At 38.3% G+C, this 13,568-nt stretch overlaps 1 protein-coding gene across 2 annotated transcripts in view; it reads right to left on the bottom strand.

The window, feature by feature from the left end:
• The window catches only part of KIAA1671 (KIAA1671 ortholog), a 152,297-nt gene that overhangs the window by 102,471 nt on the left and 36,258 nt on the right, over nucleotides 1-13,568 (bottom strand). For both annotated transcript variants that reach the window (XM_074973256.1, XM_074973257.1), the window contains exons 5-6: nucleotides 8,792-12,049; nucleotides 7,456-7,578 (exon numbers count right to left, since the gene is read on the bottom strand). In XM_074973256.1, the coding sequence (XP_074829357.1) occupies nucleotides 7,456-7,578; nucleotides 8,792-12,049 (3,381 nt within the window). The remainder of the gene's footprint in view (nucleotides 1-7,455; nucleotides 7,579-8,791; nucleotides 12,050-13,568) is intronic.

Below are 13,568 nucleotides of genomic sequence, written 5' to 3'. Positions count from 1 at the left end.
ACACACAGATAGGAAAAGTCATTCTATTCAGCACAGTTCTTTTCTCAGCCATTTAAAGAAATCATAATCTAACACATACCTAGCTAGATTACTTACTAAAAGTTTTAAGACTCCATTCCTGTTCTATCCCCGGCAAAAGCAGCACACAGACAGACACAGACCCTTTGTTTCTCTCCCTCCTCCCAGCTTTTGAAAGTATCTTGTCTCCTCATTGGTCATTTTGATCAGGTGCCAGCGAGGTTACCTTTAGCTTCTTAACCCTTTACAGGTGAGAGGATTTTTCCTCTGGCCAGGAGGGATTTTAAAGGGGTTTACCCTTCCCTTTATATTTATGACAGAGACCATTACACCATCTAGTCTGGCACAGACCATTATATTTCGCCCAATTACCCCAAAAAACAAATGTTTTAAGAGTTTAAATGGGAAGGCTATTAGGATGCTACCAAGGTTAACAGGCCCAAAATTTGCCCTACTTTTTTTGTTTAAATATATATATTTCCAAAATCCTGGCAAATTTTCCTCCCTAATATAAAAAGAAAAGGAGTACTTGTGGCACCTTAGAGACTAACCAATTTATTTGAGCATAAGCTTTCGTGAGCTACAGCTCACTTCATCGGATGCATACTGTGGAAAATACAGTGGGGAGATTTATATACATAGAGAACATGAAACAATGGGTGTTACCATACACACTGTAAGGAGAGTGATCACTTAAGGTGAGCTATTACCAGCGGGGGGCGGGGGAGGCCTTTTGTAGTGATAATCAAGGTGGGCCATTTCCAGCAGTTGACAAGACCATCTGAGGAATGGGGGGGGGAGGGGAATAAACATGGGGAAATAGTTTTACTTTGCGTAATGACCCATCCACTCCCAGTCTCTATTCAAGCCTAAGTTAATTGTATCCAGTTTGCAAATTAATTCCAATTCAGCAGTCTCTCGTTGGAGTCTGTTTTTGAAGTTTTTTTGTTGAAGAATTGCAACTTTTAGGTCTGTAATCGAGTGACCGAAGAGACTGAAGTGTTCTTGTCAACTGCTGGAAATGGCCCATCTTGATTATCACTACAAAAGGTCCCCCCCCCGTAATAGCTCACCTTAAGTGATCACTCTCCTTATAGTTGCATCCGATGAAGTGAGCTGTAGCTCATGAAAGCTCATGCTCAAATAAATTGGTTAGTCTCTAAGGTGCCACAAGTCCTCCTTTTCTTTTTGCGAATACAGACTAACACGGCTGTTACTCTGCTCCCTAATATAGTTATTACTCCTAACCATCCCTTCCACACTTCTCTGCATTTTAAGATACCAGCTACCATCCTCCCAACCCCCTTCTCAAAAGCAGTGCCTAAAGCAATTATGGAAGACGCTTCCTTGCCCATTCTATAAAGTTCAGTTTGAGACTCGCATTGTAATATTTAAGACTTGACTTTCTAGTTTTCTGGAATTCATATTAAAAAGTTCCTTTTCAAAGACATAATTAGAAGTAATTTAGTTTGGCTTTTTTTCTTCATAAAAATACAACATAAAAGAATCCAGATAATGATTTTTAGTTGTCTTAGAGGGCAAAAAGAGTCAAACAGATCTCCGTGATCCATAGCTATGCATTGCATTTGCCAATAATTACACAAACAAACAAGGATCTTAGAATGGATGTGATGCATTTAGTCACCACATGAGGGAGTATTATACAAACAGGACCAATGAATACTGAGCTCTAATCTTCTGATGGTAGTATGGTTCACAGTATCAAATGAGTATAACTTTGGTATAACTTTAAAGCCTGGGTCTCCCCACATCTTTACCTCAGAGTGTAGGTATGCAAACATGAGATTATGAAAGAGGATCATGAGATGTGACTTTTTGAGAAAAAGAGAGCCTGTGTCTATTGACTTAATGAATTAAAAGCTATTTACATTTTTCAATACATCATTTGCAGTTACTCAACCAAAAGTTTTCACAGTAAGGGGACACTATAAAAGTTCAATAACTAATACTATTTTTCAAGCTCCGGTGTTGTATTCAGTTATCTTTTTTTAAAAAGCAAGCAAGGGGTTCGTTATTATTTATAAACTTTTCCAACCCTTTGTTATCACAGAATATAGTGGAACACTTGAAATTTATGGGGAAAACATTCCAAGGGCTTTTGTGTTTGTGTTCTAAAAGGCAAGTATCACTACAAACACACTGCTGGTTTAAGAATAAGTAAGTACCCTCCTGATGGATTTGAACAAGTATACCTATCTCCTTCCTCACGATGTAATCAGGATCCTTATGGGTATGCTTACATTGCAATTAAAAACCCACAGCCATCGGCGCCGACTCCAGGGCTGGAGCACCCACAGGGAAAAATTAGTGAGTGCTCTGCACCCACCAGCAGCCAAGCATCTACACCGCAGTTAAACAGCCTCTTCGCGTGAACCTGCATCAGCTGGCATGGGCTGACCAAAGGTGTCTAACTGCAATATAAACACACCCTCAGATGCTATTTCCAGATAAAATATATTCTGGGGATTTCACCCCCAGAAGTCCTTACCAGCCCAGCAGACAGACTCCTACTGACTTTAAATGGGAGGTTACTTGAGAAATGAACTTACGATTTGGCCCTGTAAGACTATGGAGAAGCATTCTTAAGTCAGTTGTGATTCCTGACACAACTAGTAGTCTAGATGATTTATGCAAAAAAAAAAAAAAAAAAAAAAAAATTAAACCAAACATTCAGCCCCTATTTTAGAAGTGGTGGTAGTTTGTCCTTACAATTCTCTGAATAAGATTATTTAAAGCAGAATTCTGCTCTGAAATGTAAAAAACTTCTACTCAACAGATCCGCTTCTGGAGAGTTGAGTTCTACCTTACTTCAATACCAAAATCAGTTTTTACTCCTTTCAGAGTAACAGCCGTGTTAGTCTGTATTCGCAAAAAGAAAAGGAGTACTTGTGGCACCTTAGAGACTAACCAATTTATTTGAGCATAAGCTTTCGTGAGCTACAGCTCACTTCATCAGATGCATACTGTGGAAAATACAGAAGATGCTTTTATACATACAAACCATGAAAAAATGGGTTTACACCACTACAAAAGGTTTTCTCTCCCCCCACCCCACTCTCCTGCTGGTAACAGCTTATCTAAAGTGATGTAAGGGGAGTGATCACTTTAGATAAGCTATTACCAGCAGGAGAGTGGGGTGGGGGGAGAGAAAACCTTTTGTAGTGGTAAACACCCATTTTTTCATGGTTTGTATGTATAAAAGCATCTTCTGTATTTTCCACAGTATGCATCCGATGAAGTGAGCTGTAGCTCACGAAAGCTTATGCTCAAATAAATTGGTTAGTTTTTACTCCTGTTAGCCCTGAAGACCCAAGACAGATAAGAGACTGTGTCGACTTTCGCTTGTTGTATATCACAATTCTTTATTAAGTTCTGATTGGTTACACTTGTGCAAGTTTACTGAGGACAATGGGATTTTGCAGGTGTCATTTAGGGTGGAATTTGTCCTGCACAACCTTTACTAATAGGCAATTAAGCACAAGTAGGGAATAACTCTGCTTCATTTTCAGATCACACATTGAGTTTGCAGGGCTGGTGATTAGAAATCAGTTTGTGAACTAAGCACATTTAACATAGAATTGAGAACAAACATGGACTCATTATACCATGTTTACTGAGTCATTTCTCAGAGTGAAAGCACTTTCTTAGAAGAAAAAGAAATAACATGTGGTTCAAGAAAAGTAAACTGGTTGAAAATCTAAGATTTTCATTAATGAAAAATCCAAGACATCTGAAATTGCAAAATGTGTCTAACCAAGAAATTTCCCCTCTTTAATTGCAGTTAGCAACTTTTCATTAAAGAGAAATGTAGACAAGGTCACAGTTCATAAACTAAGTAATTACATTTTATTATACCTTTTATAATCTTAGTTTAAAGAGCAATCTTGGTATCAAAAGGCTGCTTTTACTCACTTGGGAAGAATGCAATGCTGCAAAGTGACCTTAAAACCACTTCTCTGGATGGAGCCAACAGCCAAATAGTAAAAACCTCATTCCTGGAGAGACTCACAAAGCCAGACATTTTAGGAGATATCAGATACTTGAACAATCCCAACACAAGTCTCTGCTACTCCTACATGCCACAGCAGCTGCTTCTGTGCCAGCTGCACATAGGCTACAGAAAGCAGCACTGAATTTCTGAGCAAAGGAAAATGCTGGATCCACGATTATCTGAATTCAGTAGCTGATTACCTTCAACATCATGTGCACAGAGAAGTGCTTTAGCCTGTTGCCTGCCCCTGAAGTGGTGGTGTTGGGAGCTGGAGAGATGAGGAGGAAATTCACTCCCCAAACTTACACTTAGATCTTGACACACACCTTGTTTACTTGAGCTTGGTGGGGGGAGAAGGAAGAATTTCACCCTTAAAACAGATCTTATCATGACAAGAATACCATATTAAAAACAAGGAAAAAGGTGAATCAGCTTAATTAAGACAAAGATTAACAAAGATGCCAAGCACAAAGGTGTAAGGACAACAATCTTCATTAGAAGAAACACAGAAAACTGATTGAGCAGTGGGACAAGGACACAGCAAGTTTTTTCAGGAACTTTTCTCTGAAACTGACGTTTTGGTAAAGTTCACAGCGCTACTGCAACCCTATGCTCAAAATTTTATAATCTGGTATCATATGAATGAAACTCAACTCTCTGCAAAGGGCCAGCACAAGGCCTATAGAAAACTTGGACTCACAGACTTTAAGGACAGAAAGGGACCATTATGGTTATCTAGTCTGACTTCCTGCACACTGCAGGCCACAGAATCTCACCCACCCACTTCTGCAATAGGCTAGAACCTCTGGCTGGGATACTGAAGTTCTCAGATCTTGGTATTGCCTTAAATAGGATATGAACAGTATATTGGCCTTGTGCTGGCCACCTGCATGGGGTAAATTTCACCAATATGTAAATAACCTGGAATTCCATTTTGATCAGGTGGAAACTAAACTCGAAGCTGCAGGGACTTCCAAAGTCAAAGGAAAAACTGTAAAGACCTTAAATTTTATAAAAAAGGTTTCAACACTGCATACAAAAGGGCTGCATGATGATGATACAGATGAGATCTTGGAGAATATAATAGGGACCAAGAATAGTTAGAGGGTTAAGCTCCCTAAAATTGTGGAATCAGATGGATTTACAGTCTTCTTGATGGATCCTGCATTTGTTGCACTAAGAGGTAGTAGGTGGCCTGGTGTACATTGGGAAGCTTAACAGGAATAACGAGAACATCAAATACTAGCCACATGGAGAATCTGAGTACCATGTACCCATATGTATTGCGACAAAGTTCCTCCTCTACCTTGGTGGGTCTTGCGCTTATTGGCGGATTTGCTCACCTTGGAGCTTCACAGCAGCCCTCAGTTTGGCTGTTTTCATGAACCCACAGTCCAGGTCAACTCCTCCTGTGTCTGACCAGGAGTTGGGAGGTTTGGGGGGAACCTGGGCCCGCCCTCTACTCCGGGTTCCAGCCCAGGGCCCTATGGAATGCAGCTATTTAGAGTGCCTCCTGGAACAGCTGTGCGACAGCAACAACTGACTGGGCTACTTCCCCATGGCCTCCTCCCACCACCTTCTTTATCCTCATCATAGGACCTTCCTCCTGGTGTCTGATAATGCTTGTACTCCTCAGTCCTCCAACAGTATGCGTTCTCACTCTCAGCTCCTAGCGCCTCTTGCTCCCAGCTCCTTACATGCGCACCACAAACTGAAGTGAGATCCTTTTTAAACCCAGGTGCCCTGATTAGCCTGCCTTAATTGATTCTAGCAGCTTCTTGATTGGCTGCAGGTGTTCTAATCAGCCTGTCATCTTAATTGTCTCCAGAAGGTTCCTGATTGTTCTGGAACCTTCCCTGTTACCTTACCCAGGGAAAAGGGACCTACTTAACCTGGGGCTAATTTATCTGCCTTCTATTACTCTCCTGTAGCCATCTGGCCTGACCCTGTCACAGTATATAATTTCTAATTTTCTTAATCCAGCTTTCAAAAAAGTGTCTCATTTTAAAAATCAACCTATTTTTGTTCCAGTTATTAAACATGGGAATTTTTAACTGACAGGACATTTTTATTACATTTATCAAAGAAACATGGAGGGAAAGATGTAAAAGAACATATTCTTAATATACAATAAGAAACTATGAAGGACAATTCTAAACATTTAGTATGATTAAAAAGCAAAATTCAGAGTAAATACATGTAGGGGAATTTCAAAATTAAAAACTATTTTGACCAACTTAGCAAGACAGAATTTCTCATTTTTGCATGTCAACTGGCATTTTACTTAGGTCTGCAGGTAGATAAGTCCCCACAACAGGGTAGCAGAAAATGATTCAAGAAAGGAAAGTAGGTGCAAGATGCATCTGACCGCATGGGAACCCACAGCTGTCCATTTGCCAAAACAGAACACTGCACAATGATGTCCTTAGGCAGAACATCTCAACTTTTTTTAGCCAGTTATTTAAAAAGATAGTCAAGTGTCAAACCTCTGGAAAAAGCAGATTTGTAAAAAAAAAAAATACTGTCAGTGCTATTTAGAGGGTTAGTTGTTGTATGATGTTAAAAATGATGCAGGAGTCACTTACTGGTAAAAAATAATTTATGAAGCAATGGAAATAGAAATTTAGCAGTCAGCTGGATTTTTACATTGTGTACATTCTTCTTGCTGTATTCTAATTTTTATTCTTAATTCAAACTCCTCCCATCATTGTAGTCCTTAAAAAGATGCTCTTGAGTTGGCTGACAAACGAATACAGGTACTTCGTGTTATATTACATGTACTTTATAATAATTTTATATTGATAGCATTATATGCATCAAACATTTTATTTTAAATGGACACAACTTCAACATGGCCCAGTATTTAATTTTATAAAAACAGGTTTTAAAAACTTAACAGAAATGTTTCCACAACTTTTGTTTTTAAAATTTCAACAGAACAGTTTTATACAAAAACACCACTGTAGTGTTTAAAAACCAATACTGCATCACTGAAAATGTGAAATTAAAACGGACTACAAACAAAAGTGAAAGTTACTTAACTGATTTTCATTGTCCATGCTGAGAAATAAAGGCAAGCAGGGACAAAGAGTAACTGGTGAAAAAAATTTAAAAATCCAATTTACTTTTAATAATCCAAGGTTTTATGAGACATTGGTGTAAAAGTGCAAAGTGTCCCTTTAAAATCTAGAAAGGAATTAATTATGCACTTTACATATACTGCGTGATTTAACACAAACCTGAAAGCAGTAAGATACCCCATGGGAAAAACAACATTACCCTGAAGTAAAATTTTGCTCATGAAGTTACAAGTGTATTTGCTCCTACTGCTGTGAAGTTCTGATATACTGAGTAGTTGGTATTTCAATGTCACAAAAAAAAGACAACTGATTATGAGTGGAATATGCAAAGAAATAATAGCTTACCGTCCAGTGATGTGCTCTTCGGTCCTTATAAAAGCTATGGCTTCTTCTCTGGATAGGAACTACAGTCAAGTCTTTCCCACCTGATCTGTCAGAATTCTGCTTGGTCCATTCTTTTTCAGAATCCTGTTTCAAAGGAGTACATAAAAATACCACTTTAAAACGTTTGTTTACTTCAAATATGAGAACTACAGAGAAAGCTCAAAGCTGGTTCACAAAGCAGACAAAACAAAGAAGGCTAACTGAAGCAGAAGAACCTTACTCTATGCAACATTTACATGGGCACAGAGACCTTGGAACAAATTTTTATAGTGGGGATGCTGAAAGCTATTGAACAAAACTGTAAACCCTATATATGATGTAAACCACTTCAAGCCAGCGGGTGCTGCCAGACCCCCAGCACACCTAGTTCCAGCACCCCTGCACGGGCATGTGATGCACATTAATTCTTTTGTTAGGAGAACCCTCAGTAGGTTTCCCTCTGCCAGCACTTAGAGAACAACAGACCACAAAAGTGGGAGCTGGAGGGAAGATTGGGGGAGGGAAAGTACCAACTCATCTTTAAAAAAAGTTTTTCCCTTCACTGAAGCAAAAACCCCAGCCCAGTTGAGATGCCGATTCAAAACACATTACATTTATTGACTTATAAAGCTGTGAATATAAAGATTTAACAAATAGTGCCTACAGCATTAAGAATACAACTTATAAACAATACTTCCACATCAAAAGAAAGCTGTAGTTTAATATTGTCAGTCAGTAATTTGCCACTTTTTAAAGGATACTACATATCTGCTACAGTATTGACTCTTAAAGGACATATTCCCTGTAAGGAATAATACTATGATTTTTTAAATTAAAAGAGAAAGAATCAAAGAAAGAAAGAAAGAAAGAAAGAATCAAAGAAAGAAAGAAAGAAAGAAACAAAGAAAGAAAGAAAGAAAGAATCAAAGAAAGAAAGAATCAAAGAAAGAATCAAAGAGCCAAATCCTCACCTGGCATACACTTATACTGGTACCAATATCAATGGAGCAAAGCTGATTTACACCCAGGGCTGGCCCACAACATTTTTGGCACCTGAGGCGGAGAGCTCAAATGACCCCCTCATGCCCCCTCGCTTCGGCCAAAACTTTGAAACTCTGGGTCCTAGTGGCACCCCCCCACAGTCTGGCACCTGAGGCTGCCACCTCAGTTCGCCTCATGGTAAGGCCAGCCCTGTTTACACCAGCTAAGCGTCTGGCTCTAACACAGAAACAGCAAGATTGAAAGCAATCATGACAAAATATCTTCATCACTTTCACAGTTATAAGAGGTGCTCTAACAAATACTGCCTTGTAAATACCTTTTTATTTTCATGGCAGAAAGATTCTTGTTGATATGCACTCCTCTTTTTCAGTCTGTTTTCTTCACTTTCCAATGGGAAGCTTTGCCTGAATTGGGGCTGGTCCCTCCTTTCCTTTGCTTCTTCCCTCAGAGGCATGCTGCCTCTTCCTTTAGCAGGATGGTTCTTTTCCGAGTATGATCGTTTTAAATCTGGCAGTGCATTTCCAAAACCAGATGTATGGTCATTCCACTCAGCTTTGCTCTTCATATTGGAAAAGTCACTCTCATGTGAGGTTTTGTTTGCACTCTCTTTGTTCTTATTTACAGAGCTCCTCGTTACATTTTTGTGCCGGTCATCATCCACAGACATCTCTGTGAACTGCTGTTTTGTGAACACTTTCTTCTGTAATAAGCCGCCGCCGCTACCACCACCACCATCGGGGGAGAAATTAGAAGCTAAACTGACTTCCAGTTTTTGGTCCACACTAATAGGATTTGCAGGCAGTACCTTGTTATTTGTGTATTTTGCACTTTGGAGCCTAGATGTTAAATTCTTCCCTTGATCCTCATCAATAATAAACGTCTTTTTTCTGGTACCAGTAGTGTCAGCAGGTGAATTTATAAGTTTATCTGAAAGTGAACTAGGCTTTCCCCAGTGGGGAGGACTGAATTTTCTATCTTTGGACTTTTGCTTACTCCATTCTTGGCTACAGGACTCCAGTTTCTCTTTGCTGTTTTCATGGAGAGTTAAGTTCTCCGGCCTGCGGTGTTCTTCTGCACAGATACCTTGTTTAGTGATACTAGCAGATTGATCCAAGTTCTTCCAATCTTTCCAGTTATAGCTGTGTGGAATTTTATCAGCCACATTCTTTTTGTACTTTGACTTCTCCCAATAAAACATATTCGGATCTTCAGAGAACTGGTCATCTTTTTCTTCTTGAATGTTACTGGTCTTTATGGATTCCTCTTTATATTCTGCCATAAGAGCATCAATATCAAGAACTCTAGATCTATACCTATCTTCAGTCTTTACTCTGAACGCATCATGACTCTTTTCCCCAAACTTATTTTGTGTAAATAGTTCACTGTCTTTGTGCAAATGCCTGAAGTGTAGCGTGGATTTTGGCTCATGGTATGAGGAGACTTTTCCTCCACTACCTTTTAGATCAGGTTGAATAGTATTTTTCAGGCCCTGTTTTAAGAGGAAAGCATCAACATCTATAATTTTCTCTTTAGCATGATCCAGCCCTCTCTCACAAGACCTCCTATTATCATCCTCTCCAAGCACTGGATATATATTTTTTAAACTTAGAATATCTTGTTCTTCCTCTTTAACCCAATGCTTGTTAACACATGCTTCTAGGGACTTATCTTTACAATGTATACTCCGTACATTTTTAAAGGATTGCTGAGATGTAGGATTGGACCTTCTGGAAGAACCAGAGTTCAGATTAACTAGTGCACTTTCAACCTCTGTAGGAATTTGGTTATTCTCATTTGCATTAACAGTACTTACAGAGCTTTTTTCTTTTTTATCAGGAATCTGATACGTAACTGCAAAATAGGTTGCCTTTGGTTCAAAGGGAGAAACCTGCTTCTTCAAATAATCATCAGGACTGACTGAAACTGTTTGGTTCACTTCCTTTGATTCTATCCCATCTTTGTTTCTTTTACTTTTCTTCTTTATTGCACCTTCATCAAATTGCAATGAATCTGTTCTACTCAGCCTTTTGATACTTTCTTGAGTTAGTGGGATAACTTCTTCTTGCTTGCTAGAGTCCTGAGGCAAGGTCTTCCTTCGCCACCTTTCTGAAATTTTAAGGTCAGAAACACTACTACTAGTTCTTCTGACTTTTTCTTCTGGTTCTACTAATCTGAGTTTGTCTCTTTCATTTTCAAGGGCTGCAACATCTAACCCTAAATCTTTTCTTACACAAATTGAGTCTGCATATTTCCTTAATCCAAAGACTCTGGATTTCTCTTTATCAGCAGTTATTACTTCTGTGCTAGGATGCGGGTCCATGGAGGGTTTATACAATTGGTTATTTCCAGGCACTGAAATATGATTCCCATGTTTATTGGCACTGGTTGAAATAACATCTTGACCTAAATCAGCTCTGGATTCATAGCCATCTGTCCTAACTGGTTTTATACCAGCTCTCTCAGAAAAGTATTTGGTCACATTAGAACTCTCTGTTTTATTTATGCAAGAGAGATCATTCTTTTCTCTTTGCATTTCAGGATGCAGTTGTGTCATTTTTTCATTTGTTATCCCTAAATCCTTACTTTTGTTTGTAGCATAAGATGATTTCTCAGTTATAAATACCTGTTCACTCTGATTTTTATTGGACTCTGTTATCTGTTCATGTAAAGTACATTTGCTGTGGAAGACATCTTTAGGTTCTCTAAAAGTAAACTTTTTTGTAGAAGTGTCCAACATGTCTTTAGTTTCTGAAATAAAACTACCTTCTTTCAAGGGGTCAGTTTTATTATCTAGCCCACACAGCTGATCAGGATGTAAGACATTCCCATCAGGTTTTCTCTTCTCTTTCACAGAAGATTTTCTAGTTTTGAGTGTCACAGCTTTATCTTCAGGTACTACTGTAATAGCTTCACTAAGTGCTCTTTCACCAAAAGTCTGAAGGATTTCATATCTTGGCTCTATTCGTTGGTAAATTAGAGAGTCCTCTACATGCTTAGGAGTGGGTTTTTCACATTTCTCACATGAAGAATGTTTTTCCACTGGAACTGCATGAGCAATTTTCTTGTCTTCATTTAGATAAATTGTTTTTCCACATTTTTCTGCATCTGCTACATATCCTGATACACCAGACTGACCGTGACACTCTCTCTTTGAACTAGTTTTCTCCTGTAATTTTTTTTCCATCCCAGATCTTCTGTTATGGCCTAGCAAAGTCACATCATCATATTTGCCTTCAAATTCATTAGTCAGCTTTCGTGTAGGATCAATTACAGGGTGACCAGCAGCAACATTATGCCTCTGGACATTGTGGTCAAACATGGTGGCTCGGACAGTTTTTACATGTGCATTTTCTGCAGGAGTGGTGGGTTTCAGTTTTTTTTCAAAGTTATTTTTGGCTGACACAGAGTTTTCACTCTGCAAAGATAAATTTTGCCTCTCTCTCAGAAAACTTCCTTTTCTTTCTATCTGACCAGCTTTCTCTGATATTTGTACTGTCTGTCGTGGTTTCCACTGATTCCCAATAGCACAGGTCTCACTACAATCTGTTCCAGGAGGAGGCTTCATCTCCTTAATCTTAAACAAAAAAATTCAACAGTTAGAAGTTTATTTAAAAAAAAAAAAAATGAACTACAACATTATACTACCTAGTATGTATTTATGTACCTAGTATGTATTTTACACACACACACACACACACACACACACACACACACACTCCTTAAGACAACTAACAGATTCAAACATTGGTCTAAGGTAAACTTGCAAACCCTAGGATAAGTCCTCTTTACATCAGAATATCTTACCATTTGATTGTTTTTAATACAACAAATTAAAATTAAATGCATGAAGAATTCCTGGGTTCAGACTTTCATGGTATATTTTAATCTGCAGTGATTACTTCAAGTCAAGTTATATTCCGGAAAAGGTACTGCCACACAAAATACAGTAGAATATGAATATTTATACCATATTTTGTAAAAGCCAGCTTTTCCCAAAATAAATGATATTACTGGCTAGCTAAATGAATAAATGATTAGTACTCCATACTGCCATGCAAGAGACCTCAGTAATCTTGGGTATAAACCAGTAAGGGATGGAAGGCTCATGAATGATTGTCAGAACTTGCTAGTAGAAGGTAGTAAGGAGAAAGATAGATGGTCTGCCTGAGCCACAGGCATAGGTCTCAGGAGATCCGACTTCCATCCCCAGTTCTGCCACTGACTTCCTGTGTAACCATGGTCAAATCACATAACCTTTCTGTATCTTAATTTTTCTTTTTAAAAAGGGAAATAATAATTCTCTCATCAGGATGTGGCAAGGATTCATTCATTCTTGTTCAAGAGACAGATACTATGGCAAAAAGCACTAATAATGACTAGGAATAAAAAATAATCAGGAATTGCAGTTTGTGGAAATAATGAAGAACAACTGCTGCTGGCTGTGGGGGGGGCGGCGGCAAGCAATTCTGAGCACATTTCACAACTTAAGAGGAATAGCGTTAAAGAAAAGCTAGGTTAAACAGATTTGGGGGTGCACATGTGTATTTTCAAAACAATTTTAGGGAGGTCTGACACTTCCAGTATCTACATTCAGTGATTGTATCTATTGTCGCAATAAAGGCTACATTTTAGTAATTTTCACTGTGGGAGTACAAGAAGTCTTTCTGCCCTATGAAAGCATTGAAATTAGTTCTAAAATTTTCAGTTCAACTTTTTTTAAAGGTTTTAGTTCAATGAACTAAAAAAATTAATACTGTGGAATTTATTTATAAATCTTTTAAACTTTCTGATTTCCTGAGTTTTTTTAATTGGCAAAGCAAATTTATTCAGTCCTACTTTAGGTCAACTTGTGAAGAGAGTAGCTTCCCATTAACCAAAAGAGTTAAAGTTCGGATTTTTGTTCATTGTTCAATTACTCTTCTTCAAAATTAACTCATTAGACTCTTATATCAAATTGGCATTTTTCTTTCAAGTACTACTGTGTTGTAATCAGGACCGAATAAGATAAGAAGAAAAAAACCCAGGCCCAAACATCAAGGGACTCAGGAAAAATATGCCTAAAATAACAATATTAAATCTTCATATACACAACA

This window comes from Natator depressus, chromosome 15, assembly GCF_965152275.1.
Source record: "Natator depressus isolate rNatDep1 chromosome 15, rNatDep2.hap1, whole genome shotgun sequence".
Lineage (NCBI taxonomy): Eukaryota > Metazoa > Chordata > Testudines > Cheloniidae > Natator > Natator depressus.
The sequence above is the reverse complement of the archived record's forward strand: the minus strand, read 5'-3'. Positions and strand labels throughout refer to the sequence as shown.